The sequence below is a fragment of the Cervus elaphus genome, chromosome 29 (genome assembly GCF_910594005.1).
Source record: "Cervus elaphus chromosome 29, mCerEla1.1, whole genome shotgun sequence".
Lineage (NCBI taxonomy): Eukaryota > Metazoa > Chordata > Mammalia > Artiodactyla > Cervidae > Cervus > Cervus elaphus.
Genome location: NC_057843.1, coordinates 26,563,612 through 26,582,169, shown reverse-complemented (window position 1 = coordinate 26,582,169; position 18,558 = coordinate 26,563,612). Strand labels below are relative to the sequence as shown.

At 35.6% G+C, this 18,558-nt stretch overlaps 1 protein-coding gene across 2 annotated transcripts in view; it reads left to right on the top strand.

The window, feature by feature from the left end:
- CNTLN (centlein) overlaps positions 1–18,558 on the top strand; it is a 319,886-nt gene that overhangs the window by 198,662 nt on the left and 102,666 nt on the right. For both annotated transcript variants that reach the window (XM_043890767.1, XM_043890768.1), the window contains one exon: positions 10,118–10,218. In XM_043890767.1, coding sequence (XP_043746702.1) covers positions 10,118–10,218 — 101 coding nt within the window. The remainder of the gene's footprint in view (positions 1–10,117; positions 10,219–18,558) is intronic.

Genomic DNA, 18,558 nt, shown 5'->3' with positions numbered 1-18,558 from the left:
ATCTTTTCCCAATATTTGTAATTCTATTTGGAGAAAATAAAAAACTCTTGAAAGAAAAATTTCACTTTGAAATAGATTCTTAGGATCTTTAAAATTTTTAAATAACCTGAACTAAGATATATAAATAAGAGTGTTCACTGTAGTATTTTTGTAGTAGTGAAGAATAAGAAGCAATCTGCTGCTGCTGCTGCTAAGTTGCTTCAGTCATGTCCGACTCTGTGCGACCCCACAGACAGCAGCCCACCAGGCCTCCCTGTCCCTGGGATTCTCCAGGCAAGAACACTGGAGTGGGTTGCCATTTCCTTCTCCAATGCATGAAAGTGAAAAGTGAAAGTGAAGTTGCTTAGTTGTGTCCGACTCTTCGTGACCCCATGGACTGCAGCCCACCAGGCTCCTCCATCCATGGGATTTTCCAGGCAAGAGTACTGGAGTGGTGTGCCATTGCCTTCTCCGAAGAAGCAATCTAAATATCCATAATTAGCTGATAGAAGTGCATCATGATATATTAATATGTTGTTATTGTTCAGTAGCTAATTCATGTCCAACTCTTTGCGACTCCTAGTGTACTGCAGTGTGCCAGGCTCCCTTGTCCTTCACTGTCTCCTGGAGTTTGCTCAAATGCATGTCCACTGAGTTGGTGATACTCTATTTATATTAAATATAATGTGAGCTCTGCTGCATTTAACATGAATGAATTGGATCTATAAAGCAATGTATAGATCCTCAAAAGCAAAAGTTGAGTTAAATGAAGAAAATTCAGTAATAGTATGTATACTATGTTCTCTAAAAATATAGAAATGTAAGTCATAGAACAGCACTGGTTTTTGTGAATATATATATGTGTGTATGTACATACAAACACACACATACACCCACAAAAATATAGTTCTATATAATTGTATACACAGATATATATATATAGTATGTAAACATGTAAGGTACTGATTATTTCTAAGGAGGGAATAAAGGTGGAATAACGGAATGTTCAGTTCAGTTCAGTCGCTCAGTTGAGTCCGACTCTTTGCGACTCCATGGACTGCTGCATGCGAGGCCTCCCTGTCCATCGCCAGCTCCCAGAGTTGACTCAGACTCATGTCCATTGAGTCAATGATGCCATCCAACCATCTCATCCTGTTGTCCCCTTCTCCTTCCACCTTCAATCTTTCCCAGCATCAGGGTCTTTTCAAATGAGTCAGTTCTTCTCATCAGGTGGCCAAAGTATTGGAGTTGCAGCTTTAGCATCAATCCTTCCAGTGAATATTCAGGACTGATTTATTTTAGGATGGACTGGTTGGATCTCCTTGCAGTCCAAGGGACTCTCAAGGGTCTTCTCCAACACCACAGTTCAAAAGCATCAATTCTTCGGTACTCAGCTTTCTTTATAGTCCAACTCTCACATCCATACCTGACTACTGGAAAAACCATAGCCTCATGACTAGACGGACCTTTATGGCAGCGGAATTGTTGTTGTTAAATTGCTCAGTGTTGTACAACTCTTTGCAACCCCATGGACTGTAGCACACCAGGCTTCCCTGTCCTTCACCTTCTCCCGGAGTTTGCTCAAACTCATGTCCATTGAGCTGGTGATGCCATCTAACCATCTCATCCTCAGTAACAAAATAATTAAACTTTTTCACAAAAATGAAAGCTATGGATTAAATATTACATAATATTAGTATTTTAAAATCTAAATAATTGGTGCATTAATGTTGGTTGTCTTAGTCTACATAATTTTTTTGTGTGTGAGACATTTTTCTGCCTTTTGAAGTATGTACTCAAAGAATAGTAATCTCGTATGTCAACACATATGCAAGGATGTTCACTACAAAATTATTTATAATTGTGAAAAATGGAAACAACCAAAATGGCAGTTGATATACCTGTATAACTAAAAGTTAGCTGTATAGCTAAAGTATATTATTATTATACTATATATATATTATATATATTATAATGATATTGCATTCTTACCATACATAGAAATCAATTTTAGGTGGGATGCAGGTCTAAATTTGAAAGATTAAGTAATAAAACTTTGAAGGAAAATCATAGAAGAGCATCTTTTTGTCTTTGTAGTAGACAAAGATTTACAGAATAGAATAAATTTAAACTTAAATTTGGTAAACAGGGCTGTGTTAAAGTCAAGAACTTCTGTTCATTGAAAGATACCATTCAGTTAATCAAAAGGCAACTTTCAGAGCCCAGAAAGATATGTCAGAGTACCAAAAGACAAAGGTATATGTCTAGCAAAGGGCTAATACCCAGAATATATAGTTCCTATGAATAAATAGGAAAAAAACTGTCAATCCAGTGTAAATATGAGCAAAACATTTGAACAAATATTTCACAAAGGTACTATCTCCAGATAGGCAATAGACAAATGAAAAAGCACTCAAATTTCTTTGTCCTCTTTTACTATTTTTTTTTAATTATGGAAGCTTACATCATTGTAGGTCTTTCTTTTTTTCTAATATACGCATGTAATGATCTAGAAATGCATGTAGGCACTGCTTTAGCACTTCACAAATTTTCAAAGATTGCGTTTTATTTTTTTATAAGTTCAAATATTTTCTAATTCCTCTTAGATTGTTCATTGAGAAAAAAGTATTTTAAAATAGTTTCTTTAATTTCACATATCTGGGGATTTTCCAGACATAATTGGTGTTGATTTCTACTTTAAGTGTATTGATATTGTGGCCATAGAAAATAATTTTCATGACTTTTTAAAAATTTTATTTAAAATGTTTTATGTTTCAGCATTATAGTTTTATTTTGATGCAAGTCCATAGTACTTGAAAACAATATGTGTTTTGATGTTATTGGACAGACTTTTATAAATTTTCGGTGAAGAGTTTTCATTCTATGTCCTTACTGATTTCCGTCCATTTTTTCCCGTTATTTACTCAGAGAAGTATGTTTAAAATTTCAATTTAAATATTTTCAGTATATTAAAACACCTTGTTAGCACAGACTTGGAGTACCCTGTTCATTGGAATGACCCTTTTGGGTTCTTTGCTGAGTACCCCTAATGTTCAACAAGATTCTCCCCTCTAGCTGGGTAGAATTCACATGTCTCCCAGTGCCATGAGAGCTCTGGGAATAGTTCTGAAGCACTGGTTGTTCTTTGCTTGCCTTACTGAATTTCACAGTATGCTTGTGCAACAAAATGTTCAGCCAAAGACTCAAATGAATTGTTGTGCAAATTTCTGCAGCGCCTCCTCGGTTAGCTTCCTCTTCTCTGAGTACTGTGCTTTACAAATTCCAAACATTCCAGCTTTCTCAAACTCCATCCTCTTTTTCTTCAGGTCACTGAAGACTCCCTCTTCCTACATCATGACATCATCATGAGTGCCTCCTGGCAGAAATCTGGACTGTCCTTAGGACTCTCTTTGTTGATCAAAGTTCATTGTAGCCTGTTCTCCAGCATCTGAAAACAGTCACCTTTCATAATTTGTCCAGTCAGAAGTAGATTTTGAATTGTGGTTCCCATACCAAACAGAACATCAGAAACAGCAGAATAAATGGTAATAAATCTGAGTCCCTAAGTAGCCAATTTCATCCTGCTTGGGAGTGCCTGAGCACTTACTCTTGTCAGCTGCTTTTCCAAATACCCATTAAGATGTGTAGTTTGTTGGTACTTAGTTTGACTCAAGAACAAGGCAGTCCCTAATGTTTCTAAATGTTTCACATTAACAGTACAGACTTTGTGAATTCTTCCTTAAAAAACAAAACAAAACTGTAAGCATAGAATACGTCTAAAGAAGCATGAAATAACATTTCCAACAGCTGTAGCCCTGTGTTCCACTGGGTTAGTGATCTCAGTAAGAGCCAAGGAGAACTAAGTTAAGATGAGCTACATCTGGTTTTTCTTTGTGGGGCCATCTTGCTACATTATGTTCTATGTTCTTAGCAAAACAAAGCAAGAACCTAATTTAAACTTAATTGCTTTGTGGTTGGGTATAGATGTGTGTGCTTTCCAGGTGTCTCAGTAGTAAAGAATCTACCTGCCAGTGCAGGAGACACAGCAGACATGGGTTTGATCCCTGTATCGAGAAGATCCCCAGGAGGAGGAAATGGCAAACTACTCCAGTGTTCTCTCCTGGAAAATCCCGTGGACAAAGGAGCCTGGCGGGCTACAGTCTGTGGGGTCCTGAAGAGTTGGACGTGACTGAGCATGGACACATATATGTGTGCATGTTTGTTTGCCTTCCCATTAACCTGTATCCTGAGTTTAACCTAACTTCAAATGTGTAAGATTCCAATTTGTTAAATCTTTATATATGTGTATTTATGTTTCTATGAACAAAAATATAATTATTTGCATCAAACTATAAACAACTTTTTTCAGGAAGTAAACTGAGTGGGGGGAAGCAGAGACTACTTGTTTTGTTTTTTCCACATTATATACCTTTTAATTTGAATTATTTTAAGAATTATATTTCTTGTTTAGTACATAAAAATTTATAACTGTTGTTATCTATCTTCCTAGCAAGTCATTTCTTTCACTGTTATATAATGACCATATTTATCCTGAATATTTTTCTTAGTGTATATTTCGTTTTTATGATTCTTTTAAAGATCTTTCTTTCCTTCAATTTGATTATATTTTTAGTTCATTTTTGTGCTCTGCTAGTTTGTAAATTTTTGTTTTCCATTCTTTAAATGTTTTTTCTTGAAATTATAACATACTTCATTTATTTGACAGTCTTAATTTCTTCAGTATGCTTCCATTCTTCTATTACAATGCAAGAATCTTCAAATGCTTTAATTCTGATCCTTTCATTCATCTAATGTCATTTTGTAGTTCAGAATATTAGTTTTACCTTCACTTAGATATTTTGATTGCTTTGCTTAATAAATGCTTGCTGTTATGTACACATTTATACTTCTTTCATCATCATTTCCTATTTTGTTGTATACATTGCTTTTGAGGTTGTTTTCTTCCTGAAATAGAATATTCTTTAATAGTTTTTTAATATAGGACCTATGAGTAGTAAACCATGGAATATGGAAAATATTACTTATTTTCCATCTGATTTTCTTACTAGTATCAGAAGCCTACTGTCTTTCCTGAATTCATTAATTGTTGATTTTCGTTCTCATTCTATTGATTTTATAATTGTCTTGTTTTCTTTGGTGTCCTCAGTTTTGGTATATGCCTAGTGTAAATATAGTTTTATTAATTCTGCTTTCAATTTTTGATACTCTCTTAATCTATTAATTAATACTTTACATTGGTTCTCAATCTTCAGTTATTGTATATTAAATATTGTCTCCCCACCCACCCCCCCCATTTTCTCAATTCTCTCTTCAAATAATTTCTATTAGATACTTTCTGGCCTTCTCATTCCAACACACTATATATATAGTTACTGTTTCCTTTGCTTTGTTTCTTTGTGTTGTCTTTAATTTTACAAAGTTTTATTAGCTTTGTTGGTATGCTATTTAATCCATCCACTGAGTTTTAATTTTCAGTTATTATGTTATTACTAGCTTTACTTATTTTATTTATTAGCATTTCTAGATATAGTAGTTGGTTCTTTTTAAAAAATTTGTCTTCTCTCATAAACCCCTGTTCTTTTTCATATATGTTTATAACTTTTTTTCTTTTTTATCACCATTTTAAAAACTCTAATTTTGTAAGAATTCATTTTAAATTATTGTGTTATCTCTCTTTCCTTGTAGATTCTCCCATTTTGAATGGGGTGATATACAGACTATCATTTGTGGCTTTGAGCTTATTCATATTTACTCTTATCTACAAACCTGACTTCTTTAAGAATTATTTTCTGTCGTGGCTTTCCTCTTGTCCATTCTCTAGTTTTAGATACCTCTCTGTAGTGGACGATTGTGTCTGCCGGAACTCTCAATCTACACAGGTCATAAACCTGTTTTTACATTACTGTCATTTCTTCAGGTCTCTGCAAACATATAATGGCTCGATTTTAATGTCAGTAATATAGAAAATGTGGAGAAGGAAATGGCAGCCCACTCCAGTATTCTTGCTTGGAAAATCCCAGGGATGGAGGAGCCTGGTGGGCTGCTGTCTATGGGGTTGCACAGAATCAGACACGACTGAAGCGACTTGGCAGCAGCAGCAGCAATATAGAAAATGAATTGAAAAAGAAATGCAAGAAGGCAAAGTGGTTGTCTGAGGATGCTTTGCATATAGCTGAGGAAAGAAGAGAAGCAAAAGGCAAGGGAGAAAGGGAAAGATGTATCCAACTGAATGAAGAGTTCTAGAGAATAGCAAGGAGAAAAAAAGGAGGCCTTCTTAAATGAGCAATACAAAGAAATAGGGGAAAACAATAGAATGTGAAAGACTGGAGATCTCTTCAAGAAAATTGAAACTATCAAAGGAACATTTCATGCAAGGATGGGCACAATAAAGGACGGGAATGGTATGGCCCTAACAGAAGCAGAAGAGATTAAGAAGAGGTGGCAGGAATACACAGAAGAACTATATAGAAAAGGTCTTCATGACCTGGATAACCATGATGGTGTGTTCACTCACCTCGAGCCAGACATCCTGGAATGCGAAGTCAAGTGGGCTTTAGGAAGCATCACTACAGATAAAGCTAGTGGAGGTGACAAAATTCCAGCTGAACTATTTCAAATCCTAAAAGATGATGCTGTGAAAGTGCTGCACTCAATATGCCAGCAAATTTGGAAAACTCAGCAGTAGCCACAGGACTAGAAAAGATCACTTGTCGTTCCAATCCTAAAGAAGAGCAATGCCAAAGAATGTACAAACTACTATACATTTGCACTCATTTCACATGCTAGGAAGGTCATGCTTAAGCCCTTCAGGCTAGCCTTTAACAGTACGTGAACTGAGAATTTCCAGATGTACAAACTGGGTTTTGAAGAGCCAGAGGATCCAGAGATCAAATTACCAACATATGTTGAATCATGGAGAAAGCAAAGGAATTACAGAAAAACATCTACTTCTGCTTCATTGACTACTAAAGCCTTTGACTGTGTGAATCACAGCAAACTGAAAAATTATTAGAGACGAGAGCATCAGACCACCTTACCTGTCTCCTGAGAAACCTGTTTGCGGGTCAAGAAGCAAAAGTTAGAACCAGACCCAGAAAAACTGGCCAGGTCAAAACTGGGAAAGGAGTACAAGGCAGTATGTTGTTACTCTGCACATTTAACTTACATGCAGAGTTCAGCTCAGTTCAGTTCAGTCGCTCAGTCATGTCCGACTCTGCGACCCCATGAACTGCAGCATGCCAGGCCTCCCTGTCCATCACAAACTCCCGGAGTTTACTCAAACACATGTCCATCGAGTCGGTGATGCCATCCAGCCATCTCATCCACTGTCGTCCCCTTCTCCTCCTGTCCCCAATCCCTCCCAGCATCAGGGTCTTTTCCAATGAGTCAACTCTTCTCATGAAGGTGGCCAAAGCATTGGAGTTTCAGCTTCAGCATCAGTCCTTCCAATGAACACCCAGGACTGATCTGCTTTAGGATGGACTGATTGGATCTCCTTGCAGTCCAAGGGACTCTCAAGAGTCTTCTTCAACACCACAGTTCAAAAGCATCAATTCTTCAGCACTCAGCTTTCTTCACAGTCCAACTCTCACATCCATACGTGACTACTGGAAAAACTATAGCCTTGACTAGACGGACCTTTGTTGGCAAAGTAATGTCTCTGCTTTTTAATATGCTATCTAGGTTGGTCATAACTTTCCTTCCAAGGAATAAGCGTCTTTTAATTTCATGGCTGCAATCATAATCTGCAGTGATTTTGGAGCCCCCCAAAATAAAGTCTGACACTGTTTCCACTGTTTCCCCATCTGTTTGCCATGAAGTGATGGGACCAGATGCCATGATCTTAGTTTTCTGAATGTTGAGCTTTAAGCCAACTTTTTCACTCTCCTCTTCACTTTCATCAAGAGGCTTTTTAGTTCTTCACTTTATGCCATAAGTGTGGTGTCATCTGCATATTTGAGATTATTGATACTTCTCCTGCAATCTTGATTCCAGCTTGTGCTTCATCTAGCCCAGCATTTCTCATGATGTACTCTGCATGTAAGTTAAATAAGCAGGGTGACAATATACAGCCTTGACGTACTCCTTTTCCTATTTAGAACCAGTCTGTTGTTCCATGTCCAGTTCTAACTGTTGCTTCCTGACCTGCATATAGGTTTCTCATGAAGCAGGTCAGATGGTCTGGTATGCCCATCTCTTTCAGAATTTTCCACAGTTTATTGCAGAGTACATCATGTGAAATACTGAACTAGATGAATCACAAGCTGGAGTCAAGATTTCTAGGAGAAATATCAACATCCTCAGATAGGTAGATGATACCTTCCTAATGGCATTCTGCCATTTGCCATTAGCAAAGAGGAACTAAAGAGCCTCTTATTGAGGGTGAAAGAGGAGAGCAAAAAAGCTGGCTTAAAACTTAACATTCAGAAAACTAAAATCATGGCATCTGGTCCCATCACTTTGTGGCAGAGATTGGGAAACAGTGGAAACAGTGACAGACTTTATTTTCTTGGACTCCAAAATCACTGCAAATGGTGACTGCAGCCATGAAATTAAAAGACACTTGCTCCTTGGAAGGAAAGCTGTGACAAACCTAGACAGTGCATTAAAAAGCAGAGATATCATTTTGTCAACAAAGGTCTGTCTAATCAAAGCTAAGTTTTTTTTCCAGAAGTCATGTACAGATGTGAGAGTTGGGCCATAAAGAAGGCTGAGCAGCTAAGAATTGATTCTTTGAAATTGTGGTACTGGAGAAGACTCTTGAGAGTCCCTCAGACTTCAAGGAGACCAAACCAGTCCATCCCAAAGGAAATCAACTATGAAAATTCACTGGAAGGACTGATGGCAACCTACTCTAGTATTCTTGCCTGGAGAATTCCTTGGACAGAGAAGCCTGGTGGGCTACAGTCCATGGGGTGACACAGAATCGGACACAACAGACTGATTAACACTTTCACTTTTAGGCTTCCCTGGTAACTCAGCTGGTAAACAATCTGCCTGAAATACAGGAGCTGCTGGTTGGATCCCTGTGTTGGGAAGATCCCCTGGAGAAAGGATAGGCTACGCACTCCAGTGTTCTTGCCGGGAGAATTCCATGGACAGAGGAGCCTGGCAGGCCCCAGTCCATGGGGTTGCAAAGAGTTGGACACAACTGAGCGACTTTCACTTTCACTTGATGCTGAGGCTGATGCTCCAATACCTTGGCCACTTTATATGGAGAGCTGACTCGTTGGAAAAGACCCCGATGCTAAGAACAATTGACAGCAAAAGAAGAAAGAGGGCAGCAGAGGATGAGGTGGTTAGATAGTATCACTGACTCAGTAAATATGATGAATTTGAGGAAACTCTAGGAGATAGTGGAGGACATAGGAGCCTGGTGTACTACAGTCTATGAGGTCACAAAGAATCAGACATGACTTAGTAACTCAACAACAACAATATATAGTTATGTTTCTGATCACACATGATTGACTCTTTCTTGCCCTTAGACTGGACAAAAAGCTTCTTTTTAATGGAACTTCAGCCAGATAAGCTTAGATATTCAGGTTTTCATTCAGAAAATGTTGTGTCCCAGCTTCCTTCAGTTAATCCAGTTTTGTGTCTCAGCCATGAAGGTCCTTGTGGATAAATTTTCTTGTCCACTCAGGTCTCAAGGTTGGAGCTCTCCATGGATGTTGTTTAATCCAGGTCTGTTGTCATGGTAGCTCAATTTCATTTTACTAGTAAGGATTTTTTGCCTTTATTTCGCATCTTTAGATTTACTCTCTTTGTTTTCAGTGATATGTATTAATGTTTTATTATTATTTTACATCATGTATCTGTGTGTTAGAAAATGATCTGGTAAGTCAATAGATTTTTTTTTAATTATGTAGTTTATGTTTTTTAATTATTTAGTATGTTTATTTAGACAAAGTTAAAAATCAGTTGAAACATTTTACTTTAGAGATGTCATTAAAATTCAATTTTAATTATTAGGATTTGTTAATATTAATATGCTCTAGCTTTTTTTACTACTAATTCATGTATTTTAAAAATATTTTTGCCATCTTTATATGTTTGCCATATTTTTCTTAACTTACATATTTAAAATAATTGTTTATTATGTTAATTTTCATAGAATGAATCTTCAAGAAGAACTGGATAAACTTAAAGTACATATGTCTGTTGATAAAGCAACAATACAAGAATTGAATACATTTATGGCAGAGAGAAGCGAAGGTAACTTTGTCAAAATAAATATTCAATGTAGGCAGTTTAAAATTATCCAGTTTTTAATGTTTTATTTTCAGCTTCTAAGAATCTTACCCTGCTCTCCCTACTTCTGTTGCTTTACTCCTTCATATCTTATTAGCATTTTCATCTTTCATGAGAAAATCAAGTAGAAAGAACACTTAAAAGTTAGGTTTATAGTTTATTAAAATTTTAAAGAAATATTGGATATGGAGAGAATATTAATTTTTATTATTCATTGATGAAGTTTTACTGGTTATGTTTGTTCAAAGTTTTATAGGTAATGGAGAGTTATTGATAACATAGAGGTAGTTACTATCAATAATTCATTTATATTTTCATATGACATTACATTTTTTAGAAGTGATGTGATTCTCACCTGGAGTCACAGTCTTAGAGCTAGAAGGAAACTTGGAGATCTGCAAATCTGAAACCTGCCTGAACCCTAGCCTGAGAGTATTCAGTAAAAGGGGATAATCTATTTCAATTGTAAGATTTTCCTTTGTTAAAATCAAGATAAGTGTATTTACTATAGGACTTCAGTCCATCCTAAGTAACCTCATTAAAAAAAGTAAATAAGGTTGATATGACAGAGTTTCTTCTTATTTAAACTTGCTACAGCTTACTTGTTACCACTGTGCTTTTTAGGTGTTGACAAGTTATAATTAATAATTTATACTTAGTTATTTATACTTAATAATTTGTATGTAATATTTGAATGTTTATATATCACTCCTCTGGATTTTGTCCCAATTACTTTGTTGTTCCAGTTTCACCTGTTTAGTATACCCATGATTTGTCAAGGCCAATATTTGAATCCTTCTGTTTTACACCATTGATTTATGTCATATTTTAAACTTTGGAGAAGGGAATGGCTGTCCACTCCCATATTCTGGGCTGGAGAATTCCATAGACTGTATAGTCCATGGGGTCACAAAGAGTCAGACATGACTTGAGTGACTTTCACTTAAGCATACTTTTTCACTGAGGTTTTTTTTTTTGTCATAGATCAAGGCAGTGATCATTAGTGACTACTAAGATCACTGGGTGAAATACTGATGAGACCTTTATTTTTAGTACTCTTTTTTTCTTTACTTTTTTTTTTTAAGCCATGCCCTGAGGCATGTGGGATCATAGTTCCCCAGCCAGGGCTCAAATCTGTGCTCCCTTCTTTTTTCTTTTTACCCTGTGACCCTCTTCACTCATTTCTTTTATCACCTCTGTTAATCATCAGTTTGTTGTCTGTATTTCTGAGCTTCTTTGTTTCTTTAGATTGCACATATGAGAGACGTCATACATTTGTTTTTCTCTCTCTGACTTATTTATTTAGCATAATGTCTGTGAGGCCCATCAATGTTATCACAAATGTCAAGATGCTATTCTTTTTTATGGCTGAATAATATCCATTTTATGTATATATATATATATGTATATACATATATATATGCCACAATTTCTTTCTATCATCCATCAGTGAACACCTAGGTTATTTCCGTATCTTGGCTATCATAAACAATGCTTTAATGAACATTGGGGTGTATATATCTTTTCATGTTAGTGTCTTCATCTTCTTTGGATAAATACTCAGAAGTAGAATTGCTGGATCATATGGTAGTTCTATTTTTACTTTTTTGAAGAACCTCCTTATTGTTATACAAAGTGACTGCACTTCTTTATATTCCCACGAGAAGTGCACAAGGGTTCTCTTTTCTCCACATTCTCAGCAAGATTTGTTACTTTCTGTCTTTTTCATAATAGATATTCTAAAAGATATGAGATGATATCTCAGTATGGTTTTGATTTGTGTTCCCTAATGATTAATGATGTTGAACATCTTTTCACATATCTGTTGGCCATCTGTATAGGCATTTCTAGGAGATATTGTGAGGTATTTTTTCCAGATCACCACAATAAAATGAATATTGCTATAAAGCAGGCCACATGATTTATGTGGTTTCCCAGTGTACATAAAAATTGTATTTACACTATATTGTAGTTTATTAAGTGTACAATATCATTATGTCTAAAAAAATGCACTTACCTTAATTAAAAAACACTTTATTGCTAAAAAATGCTATCTGTCATCTGAGTTTTCAGTGGGTTGTAATCATTTTGCTTGAGGAGGGCTTGAAATATTGGGAAAATTACCAAAATGTGTAACAGAGACATAAAATGACCAAATGCTGTTAGAAATGGCACCTGTAGACTTGGCTGACAGAAGGTTGCCACACATACTCAATTTGTTGAAAAACACAGTATCTAGGAAGAAGAGTAAAGCAAAGCATACTAAAGCAAATTATGCTTGTATGTCTTCTTTTGAAGAATGTCTGTTTAGATCTTCAGCCCATTTTAAAATTGGCCCATAATTTTCATTTTTTTGTGGTGTCCTTTTCTGGTTTTGGTATCAAGATAATATTGGCCATGTAAAATAAGTTTGGAAGAGCTCCCTTCTCTTAAATACTTTGGAAGAGTTTGAGAAGAATTGATATTAATTCTTTTTTTTTTTACATTAATTCTTTAAATATTTAGTAGAATTCATTAATGAAGCCATCTGGTCCTGGTTTTTGTTTGTTGGGAGGTTTTTGATTACTGATTCAATCTCCTTACCAGTTATAAATCTGTTCAGAGCTGGTTCTTTGAAAAGATAAAATTGACAAGCCTTTAGCTATAGGTATAAGAAAAAAAGAACTCAAATAAAGTAAAAAATGAAACAGGAGATGTTACAACTGATAACACAAATACAATATAAAGAATCATAGGAAAATACTTATAATAAATAAATTCCAACAAATTGCTCAACCTAGAAAATAAATGGATAAATTCCTGGAAACATACCACCTAGTAAGACTGGAACTATCATGAAATATTAAATCTGAGCATAACAGCTACTGTATTACTGTCTTTTTCTCCTATTAGGTCTCTTAATATTTGCTTTCTATATTTAGGTGCTCTTATGTAGGGTGTATGAACATTTGCAAATGTTAAATCCTCTTGTTGAATAACCTATTCATCATTATATAATATCCATCTTTGTTTTCTGTAACAGTCTTATTTTAAAGTCTGTTTTGTCTGATATAAGTGTCACTACTTCATCTTCCTTTTGGTTTCTTTTTGCATGAAATAATTTTTTCAGTCCTTTCATGTTCAGTCTATGTGTCTTAACATCTATAGTGAATCTTTTGTAATCAGTATATAGATAGGTCTTGTCTTACTTTTATTGATCTAGCTACTCTGTGTGTTTGGAGAATTTAGGGCATTTCCACTTAAAATAATTGCTGATATGTATGTACATATTGATTTTTTTGTTAATTGTTTACTGGCTGTTTTTTGTAGTTCTACTCTCTTCCTTTATTCTCTTATTCTCTTCTTTTATATTTTGATAACTTTCTTTAGTTATATAAATGTACTTATATTCCTTTCTGTTTATCTTTTGTGTGTTTATTGTAGGTTTTTGCTTTGCGATTACTAGGAGGCTTATATTGGCTTCCCAGGTGTTGCTAGTGGAAAAGAACATGCCTGCCAATGCAGGAAACATTAAGAGACATGGGTTTAATCCCTGGGTCAGGGAGATCCACTGGAAGAGGAAATGGCAACCCACTCCAATATTCTTGCCTGGAGCATCCCATGGACAGTGGAGCCTGGTGGGCTACAGTCCATCGGGTCGCTAACAGTCAAACATGACTGAAGCATCTTAGCATGCAAACACACAGGAGGCTTATATATGATAACTTATATCTATAACAGCCTATCTTAAGTTGACAACACTTAAACTTTTAAAAAAATTTTGCTGTATATTATAGATAATTTACAGTATTGTATTAGTTTAAGGTATATAACTAGGTGATTCATTATTCATATACATATATCCATTATTTTTCAGATTCTTTTCCCATATTGGTTATTATATAATATTGAGTAGAGTTCACTAGATCCTTATTGATTATCTATTTTGTATATAGTAGTGTATATATGTTAATACCAAACTCCTAATTTATCCCCCTCCCTTTCCCTTTGGTAACAATAAGAGTTTATTTTTGAAGTCTGTGAGTCTGTTTCTGTTTAGAGAGAAAGTTCATTTGTTTAAATTTTTAGATTCCACATACAAGTAATTTGTCTTTCTCTGTCTGACTTACTTCACTTTATCTTTGGATCCATCCATGTTGCTGCAAATGGCATTTCTTCCCTTTTAATGACTTGACTACTATCCCGTTGTATATGTTCCACATCTTTATCTACTCTTCTGTTGATGGAGATTTAGGTTGTTTCCATGACCTCGCTGCTGTTGACAGTGCTGCAGTGAACACTGGGGTGCATATATCTTTCTGAATTATAGTTTCTCTGGATATATGCTCAGGAGTGGGATTGCTGGATTGTACATTTCTATTTTTATATTTTTAAGGAACCTCCTTCTTGTTCTCCATAGTGGTTGTACCAATTTGCATTCATATCTGTAGTTTTGGAGGGTTCCCATTTTCTCCACACCCTCTCCAGCATTTATTGTTTGCACAGTTTTTGATGATGGCCGTTATTACCATTGTGAGGTGATATTTATTGTAGTTTTGATTTGCAGTTATCTAATAATTAGTAATGTTGAGCATATTTTCATGTGCTTTTTGGAAATGTATATGCTTTATTTAGAGAATTGTCTGCTTAGATCTTCTGCCTGTTTTCTGATTGTGGTGTTTGTTTTCTTGATATTGAGCTGCATGACCCGTTCTGTATTTTGGAGATTAATGCCTTGGTGGTCGCTTCATTTACAAAATGTTTTCTCCCATTCTGTGGGTTGTCTTTTCATTTTGCTTATGTATTTTTTTTTTTTTTTTGCTGTGAAAAAGCTTTTGATTATATGCCATTTGTTTATTTCTCTTTTTATTTTCATTACTCTAGGAGGTGAATCAAAAAAAAAAAAATATTGCTGCAATTTATGTCACAGTGTGTTCTGCCTGTTTCCCTCCAAGAGTTTTATAGTATGCAGTTTTACATTCAGGTCTTTAATCCATTTTGAGTTTATTTTTCTGTATGGATTTAGAGAATGTTCTAATTTAATTCTATTACATGTGGCTGTGCAGTTTTCCCAGCACCACTGTTTGAAGAGAGTGTTTTTCTCTATTATATATTCTTGCTTCCTTTGTCATAGATTAATTGACCATAGATGCATGGGTTTATTTTCAGGCTTCCTATCCTGTTCCATTATCAGTATTTTAGTTTTTGTGCTAGTACCATACTGTTTGGATGACTGTAACTTTGTAGTATTGTCTGAGGTTAACGAGCCTGATTGCACCAGGATTGCTTTTGCTGTTTGGAGTCTTTTATTTTTGATATGAATTAGAATATTTTTAAATTATTGTTCTGTGGAAAAAAGCTGTTGATATTTTGATAGGGATTGTACTGAATCTGTAGATTGCCTTGAGTAGTATGGGCATTTTGACAATATTGATTCTTCCAATCCAAGAATATGGTGTATCTTTTCATCTGTTTGTATCATTTATTATTTACCTTATTAGTGTCTTATAGTTTTCAAAGTGCAATTCTTTTATCTCTTTAGTTAGGTTTATTCCTAGGTATTTTATTCTTTTAATGAGATGGTAAATGGAATTGTTTCATTTATTTCTCTTTCTTATCTTTTGTTGTTAGTATATAGAAATTTTGTTGGTGTCTCCAACAAGAATTTTATATCCCAGCTTGTGTTAAGTAGAAGTGAAATATAAAGGAAAATAGATTTAAGGGAAACTTGTGAAAAGGGGCCTCTTATGAATAACAGAAGATAATTTTCTTACCTCTATCTCTCTGTCACTCATGAAATTCTAAGGACTTTTAGAAGCTCTGTATAGGGAGCCAAGGAAAAAGACCAAAGATATATTTCTTGTTTTGTTGTATGACAAGTACCCTCTAAAGTAATATGCTCACTATGTGTGGTGTGTATGCTCAGTTGCTCAGTCATGTCCAGCTTTTTGTGACCCTCTGGAAAATAACCCAATAGGCTCCTCTGTCCATTGAATTTTCCAGGAAAGAATACTGGAGTGAGTTGCCATTTCCTTCTCCACTGCTCACTATGACTCTTATTTTTTCCTAAAAATGAAGAAAATATATTAATATTGATGCCAGAAAACTCAGCCTCTGTGCACTGATGCTGAATCGAATTTCAGAGACTGCATTTTGAGTGAAGTTGAAAAGAGAAGCTTTATTGCTTTGCCAGGCATAGTGGGGCACAATGGGGTCCTGCCCTTGAAAACTGTGTGTCTCAACCTGGGAGAACCTGGTGAGGCATTTTACTGTAATAGTTCAGGAGTGGGGTTGCTAATGATATTACGGTGAGTACAAGGCCTGCACCCCAGAATACTGCTGTGTGTATCCCCTGAGGCAGAACCAGACCCGGGCTGCACGCTTGTTTCTTGGCTGTTCCTGCCTTGTCTCTGCATTCCCTCCCTTCCCTGATTGGCAGATGTTTGAATCTGCCCTTTGGGAGTCAAGGAAGGTCATGGAGGCTGGATCTGTTCCCTACAAACACAGAATAGGGGACATAGACAGGCTTCCATACCCAGGAATCCCCACAGGGTCTACTTGGTTTCAGTATGTTTAGGAAATTGCCAATACTCAAGATACCTATTCCCCTTTCTTTGTATCACAAACTGATATGATCACAAACAGACCTTTAATAAAGTTAGTGTAGGAAACAAAAATTAAGATGAATAAAAAAATAATTGGAGGGAAGGAATAAGAATTTTCCTTCTACCTTGCTGAGTTCTTAACTGAAACCCCTATAGTAGGGGTTTCAGTAGGTAAAGACAGATTAAGAAAAACAAATTTATTAATATATATGTCATATGTACACATGGAAGATACCCAGGGAAAAGTGAGTATTCAAATAGGAGGCTTTAGAATTCAGAATTACATACTCTTCTAATAGGAAGAGAGGAGGAAGAGGGATGTAGGCCTCTTAAGTGAGAGTAAATGATTTTAGGAAAAATGAATGGGCCCTCAAGAGACTAGCTGAGAGCTATCATAGTTTGTAATAAAGCTTGTCTGGATCTAGTGTGGGCTTCTAGTTTCCTCCTCCTGTGATAAGAATTAATCTTCTCTGGTGAAACTTTACGGGAGTGAGTTCCTTTTGGAGGGTCTTCCAGCAGATAAGGGGTGTTCTAGGAAAATCTGTCCCTCTATTTTTTTTAAGTGCCTACTGCCCAAAATAATCAATATGCCAAAGTGGCATTTTTAGGCTACTATATTCTGCAACCCTCCATTAATTTTAAATAATTTTTTAAAATAATTTTTAAATATTTTTAAAATATTTTTAAATAATAATTTTAAATAATTTTTTAAAATATCTAAAAGAAGGAGAAAGTGTTCAACAATTTACCTTAATTTTTAATGTTATCTAGGAGAATTAAGGGGACAAAAGAAATGTAAGAGTAAAAAAACATAGGAGTGAAAATAACAGTAAAGCATTTAAAACCACAATTTAAAAAATAAATTTCCAGTAAGGTGAAACATACTTGGAGTAACAGGCAAGTTTGACCTAGGAGTACAAAAATAAAGCAGGGCAAACGCTGTAACAGAATTTTGCCAAGAGAACACACTGGTCATGGTAAACACCCTCTTCCAACAACACGAGGGATCACTCTATACATGGATATCACCAGATGGTCAATACTGAAATCAGATTGATTTTTTTCTTTGTGGCTGAAGATGGAGAAGTTCTATACATTCAGTAAAAAGAAGACTGGGAGCTGACTGTGGGTCAGGTCATGAACTCCTTATTGCAAAATTCAGACTTAAAATGAAGAAGGTAGTGAAAACCACTAGACCAAAATCCCTTTCGATTATATGGTGCAAGTGACAATTAGATTCAAGGGATTAGATCTGATAGACAGAGTGCCCGAAGAACTATGGATGGAGGTTTGTGACAGTGAATAGGAGACGGTGATCAAAACCATCCCCAAGAAAAAGAAATTAAAAAAGACAAAATGGTTGTCTGAGGAGGCCTTACAAATAGCTGAGAAAAGAAGAGAAGCAAAAGACAAAGGAGAAAAGGGAAAATACACCCATCTGAATGCCAAAGTTCTAAAGAATAGCAAGGAGAGATAAGAAAGCCTTCCTCAAACTACCACACAATTGCACTCATCTCACAAGCTAACAAAGTAATGCTCAAATTTTCCAAGCTAGGCTTCAACTGTATGTGAACCAAGAACTTCCAGATATTCAAGCTGGATTTAGAAAAGTCAGAGGAACCAGAGATCAAATTGCCAACATCTGTTGAATCAAAAGCAAGAGAATTCCAGAAAAACAGCTACTTCTGGTGCATTGACTGCACTAAAGCCTTTGACTGTG